An 11435-nucleotide genomic window follows, 5' to 3' on the forward strand; every position below is an offset into this window, starting at 1 on the left:
CCGAGGTGTCATGGCAACGAGATAATATTTTCGCTCGCCGTTTGGCCGCCGGCGACACCGTCAGCCGCGGGTACGGTGGTCGCGGAATGATGCAGCCTTTGGGATGCCCGTCGAACGAACGCTATCTGTTTCCTCGCGCCGCGCGTTCAGCCCCGCCGTGTCCTCGTGGGGTATTCACACGAGGGAGAAATCCCGGGGATTTCTCCCCGGCACGCGCGCATCACGAGATGAAAACGCGAGGCTTTTGCACATCGCAAAGCCTGACGTTTTCGTCGTGGGATGCGCGTTCACACGAGGGAGAAAGCCCGGGGATTTCTCCCTCGTGTGAATGCCCCTTAAAGGGATACTGAACCGATATCTGAACTTTTCAAAATAAGCCCCGGACGAGCTGCCCGGGACGTTACTATACCTAAAAATCAAGACCATACCAAGGGATGGTGATCGGATTATTATATTTCTTTGATTGAAGAGCCGCGTTCGAGCAATCCGTCGGCCGGAAGCCGCCGGTGCGATTGACGCCACCGCGGAGGAGCCCTAGCGGAACTGACGTCACAGACCTCTCGCTCCTTGGCAGACTCGGTTGTCCCGCTGCAGTCCTAATGGAGAACCGCGCCGAGTGTTCCTCATTCTGATCCAGTTTCTTCAATAATTATGCCGCGGTACTGCGCTGCACAAGACTGCTCGAACAGCGTATGTTACAGCGGCAGACCTGCGCACAAGTTTCCGAGTGAGCCCACGTTGCGGAAGCTGTGGATTCGCGCGGCCCGTCCTTCCCAGCCAACATGGAAGCCCGCCAAAGGCGATTGTCTTTGCACGGAGCACTTCGAAGACGAGGACTACAAGACGAGCCCGAAGTTACTGCAAAGTCTGGGCTTGCCTGTAAAACAGGCCTATTTGAAGCCTGGCGTGGTGCCATCGCTCTTCACGCGAAAACGCAAGCGAGAGCGGCACAGCGGCGCCGTGGAAAAACGGCGACGGAAAGAGGTGAGCGCAGTTACTAAAATATTTTTCTGCTTGTTTCTGAGAGGAAAGCACGAATGCGAGTGGTCGTGAGATTAGCGTAGTACATTGCGCGACGCTGTTAGCGCAAGCCTGCTAACTCGCCTTTGAGGACGAGCGCGGAGAAACGCCGAGATCGCGTTTTCGCTAGCAGCGTCGCGCAGGGTAAGTGTGTACTATATCCGTGTTCGCTATCGTGCCCTTAGCCGGACGAAAGGTTGCCGCCAATCGCAGGTGCTCCACTGCCGGTATCGTGTACATGGCGAGACTGCAGCTATACTCTGTTTCACCTTTGTACCGCAGGAAAGGCTACAAGCTCGAGCTTGTAGCCTTTCCTGCGAGCTCACAGCGTAGGCAGCTGCCTACGCTGTGAGCTCGCGATTCTTGCCTTCGTTGCGGTACAACATAAGGTGAAACGGAGTATAGTAGCTGCGGCGATGGCACTCGGTTTTCGGGCTCATTTGCTAGAAACTTGCTTTGAAGCTACGAGCTTGCGCCGGCACCTTTGGCTCAGTTGTGAAGGCTGGTATTTATCTTTATTACTACTGATAAATGCCAGCTAATTTTAATTTGAGAAATTTGGCATAAACCAATAAATATCGAATTTTGATTTGGGCTACCTGAAAATGACACATAGGACCGAGCTGAACCATTCCTGGGAGAATGTGGTTAATTGATGATCTACGTACTTCCTTTTGATTTGCAGCGGGTATATTCCGAGCTTGAGCAGGATGTGCAAACTCCGCGGCATCTTGAGCATGTGCTATTCTTCATTGTGGCGCATAAGGAGATGCTGTTGAATTTTGGAATAGGGTACTCACAGTATGAGTGCCACGCCATTTAGAAAAGTGTGCCTGTACACATCATTCTGTTTTGGAAAACTCATTTTCCTCTCTGGTCTGCTCTCCCTGATGAGGTGGTCAAGCTGCTGTCGCTTCATCTGTTCAGTGTTAACCTGGAAGGCAGTTTCTCTCAACTGCGGAAAATAAATGAAAAAGAGCGCTGCAGTTTTTTTTAATGAGAACCTTGTTATGGTACATATTTCCACCCCTTGTTTATATTTCTGATTACTATGACGATATCTTAGTTATAGACCAACACGCGGCCCTGACGTCACGCAGCTGCGGTGGCACTCTTGACGGCACTGCGCAGGCGCAGAGGCTTCACTTCACGTGAATTCGGTTTCTGCGTTCGCACAGTCCCCACACCTGGTGTGGGCAAATGCAGGCTTTTTTGTAAACAGTGTGCCGGTTTATAAGATCTTGTTTCGTCTATGTTCTTCCCATACATTGAATACATGCTCGCAGTAATGCTTCACGTCGACAAGTGCCGAGAATGCCTAAAAACCTGGTGGTGTATGGAATTAAATTGCAGCAAAAATCAATTCTAGTGCCAAAAATAGATGCTGCTAAACGCGTGCCAATTTAGAACAAAAATAAACACTGCGAAATCTTTTGCTGAGTTACTCTGTCTTAATCTCGCGGAATGTGGTGTTTATTTATAAAGTTCACTAAGAACACCAGCTGGCCATTTATGACAACTGCACCCCAATCAAGAGGTTATTACAAGTGTTGTTCAATTTCTCGATTCGAGGCAAGGCCACTAATTAACCTCGGTCGTCATTCGACCGTTTCATCTTAGTGTTCATGACTGTGCACTTGACGGTGTGATTTGCTTACCAGTTCAAGCAAAGTCAAGATGAGGAGGGTACACAGAGTGACATGAGCCTAACGAAGATAAGGGCTTGGGCCAGTCACCCTCATTTGAGCAGAACCTGGGTGTTAGCAGCATATTGACAGTGTGTTTGTTTGCATGTTGTAAGTTTTTATGCCTATCATTTATAGATAATTGCTGAATTGCTGGAGGCACCGGCACAAGCAAAGGCCACACTCATCGCTGAAGAAGTCAGCACATCGTCAACCCCTTCTGGTGACGACACTGAGCAAGGTCCTGACTCCGGACATGAACCGATGCATGATGCAAATGCTGGCATCGAAGAACCTTGTTCGAGCTCAGGTATGTGCGCCAATTGAAACTACTCGGCTGACATATTTTAGTACTGAATTCTGCCAAATTAGGGTAATCTAGCCTATTGCTGATTACATGAGCCAAGGATGATTTTGTTTTGAAAGACACTTTATTTCCTCTGCTGTGAACAGCCCCCTCCATCAGTAATGCCAAACAGGCTCAACCTGACCTTCGGAACGCTGCTACGCAGACCTCGGGCATCTACAGAAATCGAGGTATGTATCTGCAAGAAGAAATTTCACAGAAGGCAGCATTGTTCAGATCGTTGTAACACGTTATGATGGCACAGGCATACAAGTCACCTTGAAGACTTCATCACGAAAGTCCCAAACGAATCCTGTCCTCGTGACACCACGATGCTCCTCACCAAATCATGTCCCCCAAGCTCCATTGGATTGGATGTTGCCTGAAGGGCTGACTCTGTCGCCGCAGCCGCCAGTGCGCAGACAACCAGCTCCACCGCCGGACCCACCACAGCTGCCAACAATAAACAATGAGCTGCCCAGTGCAGGCCAGGAAGAGTCTGTTGAAGAGTGTCCCACGGAGCTGCCAGAGCCACACGTGGAAGCAGACAGCCTATACCTCCCCTCTGACGCTAGCTTCCTCATGATGATGTCCGACACCGGCTTTCTGAGGTTGGTATCAGTCGGATATATGTCATCTTTAGTGACGAGTATGAGGGGTGTGTAAGCGGTTGCTTTTTTCTTTTCTTTTTTTATTCCAGGGATGCACAGCAGAACACTGCATCTGACAGCGCACTCAGTCATCATGAGAGCAGCAAAAGCATCGACTACGTCTCGGAACGAAAGTTTATTGTTTTCGAGTCTTGTTTGGACGAGCTACTAGGTAATTGTCCCGAGTGCACTGCACTGTGCCGCATCACAGAAAAGAAGATCAGAGGGACATGTCTCCGGGTGCACAGAATGTGCAACAATGGCCACCAACACACCTGGACCAGCCAACCATCAGTGAATAGGAGGGCCCTGGGCGATGTGCTCCTAGCTGCAGCAACGCTCTTCTCTGGGAGCATCGTCAAAAAAGTGCTAAGGCTCCTCCACCAGATGGGCGTGCCCTGTTTATCGTACGAGACACACTTTAAGATTCAGGGTGCCTTCCTTCTACCAGCGATCAGACAGGTATGGCACGTTTTCTAGCTTTTCCTTTCCTGTGAGAGGTGTATTTTAGGTGCCAATATTTCAGGCTCAGCACTCCTATGGGATCCTGAATGGTGTAGTACATGCGTAGGAAGTACCATATGTTTCTGTCTACAAGTCACACACTCCTATAAACGGCTGTTTTTACAAAAAGCTTGATATATACATGTTTGCAAGTGCGTCTTCAGGGTGCCTCCATCTTGCCGAGTTGGGTTGTGCTTGGGCGCGGCCATAGTCTGATTACGACACCTTAGTGAGGCATCGTAATCGAATTTAATGCGCCCAAGTGCACTCCAACTGGGCAAGGTGGCGGCGCCCCGAGGCCGTACTTGCAAACGTCTATAGGTGGCACATCTTTATACGGGCCGCAAGGCAAAACTGCATTGATAAGCTGTCATATGTATATTGTAATATAAGCACAAGTAAGAGCCAGCTTCAATGTTCTTGCGAACTACCGTGGGAAATTTGTTCTGATATGGCCGGCTGTAAGCTCTGCTGGAAGCCGGCATATTGCCAAGGTTCTAATTGTAAGGAAAAGCTGATCCGCCGACCCGAAGGCCACATCTAATGGATCTAGGTCTGTACGATTCAATATACTGCAGCACCCGAGGCTACATCTAATGGATCTAGGTCTGTGCGATGCCATACAAACTACAGGCTCTGCCGATTCTCCTTTGTTGTAACTTTGATACGGCCTTGCACAGCTATGGCTTATACTTGCAAAAAAAGCGGTGTAAGTCGCACCTCTGTGTAAGATGCAGTGACAGGAATTTGAGGAAAGAAACAACTTATGTGCTGGAAAATATTGTAAATAGGGAGAGCTGAGATGTCCTCTGTTCCTCTGCACCTATTTTTACCACACTCCTGGGGTGGAAAGGTACCAACTGTGTGGGCAAAGCAAGTATATACAGGGTTCATGGCACATACTTCAAGCTCGAAGACTCGCCGCATTCCATGTGGGTGAATTGTCGCCCTATGTGTTTCTAAACGTGGAGGCAACGTTTTTAATTAGTTCTTATTCTCCTGCTTCGTGACTGATTGCACCTACTGGATAAGTGTACAGTGTAAAGGGCAGATTTTGATTTGGGAAATAAAGTAAAAGAATCAAAAATAAATGTTTCCCAGGCCGATCGTAAAGATTAATCGGCGAGTACTCTATTTTTTATACGGGGTGGCATTTCTTCAAGGTCAAAAAAACGAGCCCGCTCTTGAGAAGGCGGCTCCTCGGCAGCCAAACTGTCCTTGTTGATTGCTACGAGGGGAACAAGACCTGAACAGGCAGGGGTGTATGCGACCTAAATAAGTGCAAAACTATGCTTCTTGAGTTTCAATACGAAAAATGTCAAAAGCTATTCATCAACTAGCCCCTGCATAGATAATAGAAAGTAAAAAAGTGTTTTGCCAATCTACCTAGTAGTGCATATGTGCCTTCAATATTTATACTCACGACTCGGAGCATTTCATCCCCTCATTTTGAAAAGAAAGAAAGACGAATTACAATTTGTCAATGCTTTGATCGCATTTACTGGGATTCAAACTTAAATGCTGAACTTCCATGGACGTTCACATAAAGAAAAGAAGCTTGCAGTATACTTATAGGTGAAATGAAAAGCATGTTCAGGATTTATGTTTGTTTACAAAAGTCTTTGCAAATAAACTTCCAGGTGTGGAACAGGAAACAAAACGAGCTCTTCGAGCAAGCAAGTGGACGAGAACTGGTCCTCGCTGGTGATGGGCGGTCAGACTCCCCCGGGCACTCAGCAAAATATGGAACGTACACCGTCGTCGACGTGTCAACGAAGAAGGTTCTCCATGTGGAAACAGTGCAGGTAAATTTCCCCTGCTATAAATGTTCTGATGCTTCTGTTCTTCTGGAATGAAACCTTTCTGTAATTAAATGAAAATGAATGGCGAAAACAACTTGTTTCAGACATGGGTTGTCTCATTCAACAGCTCTAGTTGACTTCGTTCTGGATACTTCATGTTTGGTGTGATAATGCAATGTTTTATTTGTCACTTCAGTCCAACGAAACGAAGGGCAGCTGGGCAATGGAGCTCGAGGGCCTGAAAAGGACTCTACTGATTTGTGAAGCCAATGGATTGACTGTGGGAGGAATCATCACTGATCGCCACTCCATGATCAAGTCATTCCTTCCCAAGTGGTACCCCCAGATTCGGCACATGTTCGACTGCTGGCACGTTGCAAAAGGTGAGCCATAAGTAATCGGGGTTCCAGGTTATGCAAAAACAAAAAAAAAACATTTAATTGCAGAACACTCCTACCCTTGCCTGTCACTATACTTTGTTTCTGCGTATGTTGTACTGCAGGAAAGGCTACAAGCGGGAGCTCCTTGCTGTATGGCAACTGCTCGGCGGCACAAGCTCTCGTGCAGCAGGAGCAGCTGCCAAGGCCATGAGCTTGCGCTTCTAGTTTTCGCTGCAGTACAATATAAGCTGAAACATAAGCCGTGTTTACATGAATGCGGCTTAGTCGCATCAAATCCAGTTGTCGCATTCAATGCGGTGATGTAAACAAACAATACAGTAGGAGAGCGCATCGCATTCAAGTCGCTAGACAGAGGTGGATTGAGATGGCGAATGCACATTTATTCAAAACATGTAAATGGAGGTTGCATCGCAATTTGGATCGGGGAGGATTATGGGAAGGCACCCGCTCTGGGAGCAAGTGAACAGCTGAGAACATGGCGGCAGCCACCCTCGGCGGCGGCGGAGAGCAGTCCGTGTGGTCGCCCGCAATATTTTCTCCAGAGAAGAACCGCAAGCTTTTATTGTCAAACTATGTGAGCGACATATAGCAAATCTGCTCGGTAAAGCGGCCCTTGTCCAGGCCTCGCGAAATAGGACCTTCGTGTCCGAAGGAGTCCCTAGAGCCTTCAGTGCAAGGACAGACGCCGATAGCTCTGAGCACTGCATGCTAGGCAGAAAGAGGAGCTCCAACCTCGGTGCCGTTCCTGGCTGTGCCAGAGCCTTTCGGCCTCAGGGTCCGGTCGCGGTTGGCAAGGTTGGGCGAGGTGGCGTCCCCAGAGCGGTTGGGAACGATCTCGCTCACCAGGCCATGCGCATGCCGACTTGGAGCCCAAACTGCTTGGGTTTTGATGTTTCTTCCGTCCCGTAACTATTTGCGCAGCATCGAAGACAGCAGGCACAAACTTTACACTCGACGAAAGCGTCTAAAAAGTAAAGTGTCCTAGAGTGAGGTATCGCCATGTTTTTTTTATACTTGAGAAAATGGGGCAGGATTGGGTTTTTCTTGTTTTTGGTGTTCATAATTATGAACTCTTTATTTTGTCAAGCTGTTGTTTCTGGCAATGTAAGCTTGGTGCTTAGCAGAATGAATACAATGCTTCATTTTTCAGGCATCAAGAAACGCATGGTCTCAGCTGGGAAACTCCAATCCCTTGTGGGACTCCAAGACTGGGTGCAGGCAACTGTCAAGCACCTCTATTGGTGTGCGGAATCCAGCGATGGAGCGCCAGAGGAGATCCTTCCTAAGTGGACTTCCCTGGTGGGACACGTGGCTGACTTGCACGAACATGCCGACCCCCTGTATCCAAGGTGCCAGCACGGAGACCTGGGGAAGAAAAAGTGGCTTCCTGAGGGCAAGTAGACCACAGCATATTAACAGTGTTGACATGTTAGTGTTTCATACCAAGTGATGCTGTGAAGTATACACCAACTCATGTTTGCAAACAAACAGGTCCGGCCGATAGCAGTGCCACACATTGCGCAATGAGATGTGGGCAGACATGCTGGTCTGCCCACAAGTCTAAAACAAATTTTGCCTTGCACGCATGCTTGTCAAAGCCTTATGATTATTTACTTTGAATCGTTTATAAGAGGAAGACCAGCGCTCGTGGACCATAGAATTACACTTTCAGCGTTCTCCTCAATGCTTGGGTATTTAGAAAAAGGTCTGCTGCGACGCTGTCTGCTTTTGTGTGGTATGAATACCCGGCCGATTCAGTCAAGGCAATCCGTTTTCCAAAGACGTTGCCATGCTGACAATTATCGCATTCATTTAGGCTTAGAAATGGCCAGAATGGAAAGACTAAAAAATGTGGCACTGACTCATGCTTTGCGATTTAAGTGAGGTAAGGCAAAGTGAAGGCTCCTGCACCATTCGTTGCTGATTAACGCACCCGATACTGCAGCTACAACGACATATTAGTTCCAAAGCGAGCAGCGCTAACTCACCGGGGCACTGCCATGTTTCCCCGCATCTCTACCGAGCCAGTCGCGTGATTTCAAAATCCCTCGCCTAGGTACTGCAGTCAACTTGTAGCCATAGTTAGCGCTTCAAGCAAACGGGCCCTGGTGTGCCTTTTCTAGTGGAACCGCAATTTGCTCACACATAAAACTTTTGAATTGGCCTCAGGTTGAATTCTTTAACAATTTCAACCAAGTTGTTGTACTGGTTCTTAGTTTCAAGGTGTCTGATTATGAATGTGGCAAGTTTACTGGCTCTCTATACTGGTTAGTCCGTGTGGCAGCCAGGGAAGAACCTATGACTGCTGGTAGAGGGGAGTGAGCCGATAGGTGGTAGCTTCAGCTTTCTTCCGCGTGCATCGTTACCGCGCGGTGTTTATACGGACCGCTGGGACCTGTACTTACATGTTCGGGCACACGAGTCAACCAAGCATGACGATTTGGTGCATCATGCCTTTGCAAAATTAAAATCGGCATCGCTTGGTCTATTCGATAAAAAAATCTAGGCATCATAAACACGGGCAGTAAGCAGGACTGGTAGCAGCCTATTAAACTTACCCAATTTAATCTGTTCTCATCAGCTCTAACCCTTTTATTAACCTCTGGATATCATATATTTTTAATTTAATTACACAGAACTACTACTTTTTCTTATGAGCCTTAGTGTTATTGTTGTAATAGCAGATTTGAAACCACACAGTCTGTAATACAAGTGTCCTACTTTATCCAGGACTTCAGGCACACGACAAGCTAAAGAGCATCGTGCTGTCAAAGCCACTGCTGAAGAACATCCCGCAGCTCTCAACCTCAGCGCAAACCTACGCAACTGAGTGCTTTCACAGCACTGTGAACCAGTTCGCACCGAAGTCGACACACTTCAAGTACGAGAGCATGCAGGCAAGGTATGCAAGCTAACCAATTGTTTGCATGTGCCCGCTAAAGTCTTAACTTTTCAGAGTCTTTGTGGCAGCGCTGCATTTCAACGAAAACAGCGACAGGCCACAGGCGACTACTAAGGAAGGCAAAAAAAGGTTCCTGGTCAAGCGGCCTAAACAAACAAAGAGGCCAATTGCATCTCCCATGAAAGGGCCCTGCACATACGGTAAGATGTCAAAACGAGTACAACTACCAGCTTCTAACATCTAGTCTTAATTTCAGCCTATGTACAAGAGCTCATGAAGGAAACCCTCGCCCTCAATTGCCACTACCCGTCGTACCGAGCTGCACGAAAGGCCAACTGTGTCGAGGCTCCCCCAACTCTGTCCAGTGGATATGAACGCCCCAACAAGGACCTGCTCATCTCTAACCACCGTTCCCGGTTCAACTGCTAAGCTGAAGCTGAAGGAACATGTACTGTCGGGGAAAAATCAAATGCGAACAGAAGAGCGCGTGGCTTGCGGTACAAGCTGCGCCGCCTGGAAGCGAGCCTAGGGGCGAGGGTGCATGGCCTACCCGATGAGTTTACGCCCTTCGCTCGGCACTCCCCAAGCTTCAGCAGTGCGCCTCTTAGTGCACTGAAAGCTATCACCACTATCTTTGCTCACTCGGCGCATGCGGCACAAGGAAGCTTGCTGCTTGTAGCAGCTAAAGCGCGCACTCTCTCGGAGCGAGCAAAGATAGAGGTGGTAGCTTTCAGTGCACTAAGAGACGCACTGATGAAGCTTAGGGAGCGCCAAGCGGAGAGCATAAACATATCGGAGTAGGCCACGCACCTTCGCCCCTAGGCTCACTTCCAGGCAGCGCAACCTGTACCGCAAGCCACGCGCTCCTCTGTTTGCATATCATTTTTCCCTGACAGAACATTGTGCAGGAACTTGAAACATTTATTTACACTATGCACAAGCAGCAAAGCAGTTCGATCTGACGTGTCAATCGCATCTGTTCCGAGCACGAGCCCCCGGCCGCCAGCCCCTTGCCACGAGCTCCTTTTCAAAACGTCTGTGGCCCATTTTCTCGTCTTAGGTCTCCGATTGTTGGTACAGACTCCCCACCGAATGGGTGTTACCCCATTTTAAATTTGTTATCTCTAGCGGATAGAGAAGTTTTCAGAAGACTGCCCCTGTCCGGGCGCACTATACATGCACAAATCCTGCCGTCTCGCCCACAGAAAACCTTTTCAACTCTTCCTATCTTCCGGAGTAAACGTGGGAGCTGTTCCTTCAGAAGGACGAGCCCGCCCACCTCCAGACGTGGTGATTGCTGGCCTTTTGTTTCAAGGGCAGATCGAAGTTCTCTCGGGTAGTCTGACCTCCCGTTACCCAGAGTCTGTTAAAGAATGCTTTCCTTTGTTTCCATATTTCTCGGAGCATCTCTGGAGACGACGCAAAGTCTTCTCTTTCAGCCACTGGAAGTGCTGTCAGTCGTCCTCCCCTGAAAAAGCTAGTCGGTGTGAGCGGCTGGCCTTCGTCAAGCTCATTGTAAACGAATGTTGGGGGACAAGAATTTAGCATCGCCTCAATTTCGCATAGGACTGTGGACAACTCTTCTGCTGCGTTCATAGTTTTTCTCCCGATCACTTTTCTTAGTCCCACCTTCACATATCAAACCAGTCGCTCGTAGAATCCTCCCCACCAAGGAGCACGCTCAACAATAAAACTCCCCTCGATGGTTGCATTGGCGAAGTGATTCACCACTTCTGAGTGTCGTAGGATCTTCCGAAGTTCTGCCAGGTCTCTGGAGGCTCGCTTGAAGGTTAGCGCATTGTTTGAGTAGATGATGCGGCAAAGTCCCCTCCATGACACAAACTTACGGGCAGCTACAAGAAAACTTCTCGTTGAAACGTCTGGTACGAGCTCCAAGTGGACCACCCGCGCCACTGGACAAGTGAGCAGCGTGATGTACGACGTCCTTTGCCTGTATGTACAGCAGTCCTGCAAAATCTACACCAACTACCTCGAAAGGTTCAGCCTGCGTCGTTCTCGTACGCAGCAGAGGTCCCGCTGGAGCACTGGAGCACTCGCCGGAATAGCACTAAATCGCACTAAAGCGCAGCATCTTCTTCACCAGCTCTCGTACCCCGAAGGATCC

The 11435-nt window shown here is 48.7% G+C and overlaps 1 protein-coding gene across 1 annotated transcript; it reads left to right on the forward strand.

Moving 5' to 3' along the window:
• Nucleotides 1-357: 357 nt before the first annotated feature.
• Nucleotides 358-9798, forward strand: LOC115321633. The gene is made up of 11 exons (XM_040209008.3): nt 358-984; nt 2844-3015; nt 3159-3242; nt 3317-3662; nt 3752-4163; nt 5846-6010; nt 6204-6390; nt 7559-7801; nt 9139-9310; nt 9365-9510; nt 9567-9798. Exons 1-11 carry the CDS (start codon nt 652-654, stop codon nt 9737-9739), a joined length of 2433 nt encoding a protein of 810 aa, XP_040064942.2. The 5' UTR covers nt 358-651; the 3' UTR covers nt 9740-9798.
• Nucleotides 9799-11435: the final 1637 nt, after the last annotated feature.

Source organism: Ixodes scapularis, unplaced genomic scaffold (assembly GCF_016920785.2).
Source record: "Ixodes scapularis isolate PalLabHiFi unplaced genomic scaffold, ASM1692078v2 PGA_scaffold11__112_contigs__length_91849675, whole genome shotgun sequence".
NCBI classification, from domain to species: Eukaryota; Metazoa; Arthropoda; class Arachnida; order Ixodida; family Ixodidae; genus Ixodes; species Ixodes scapularis.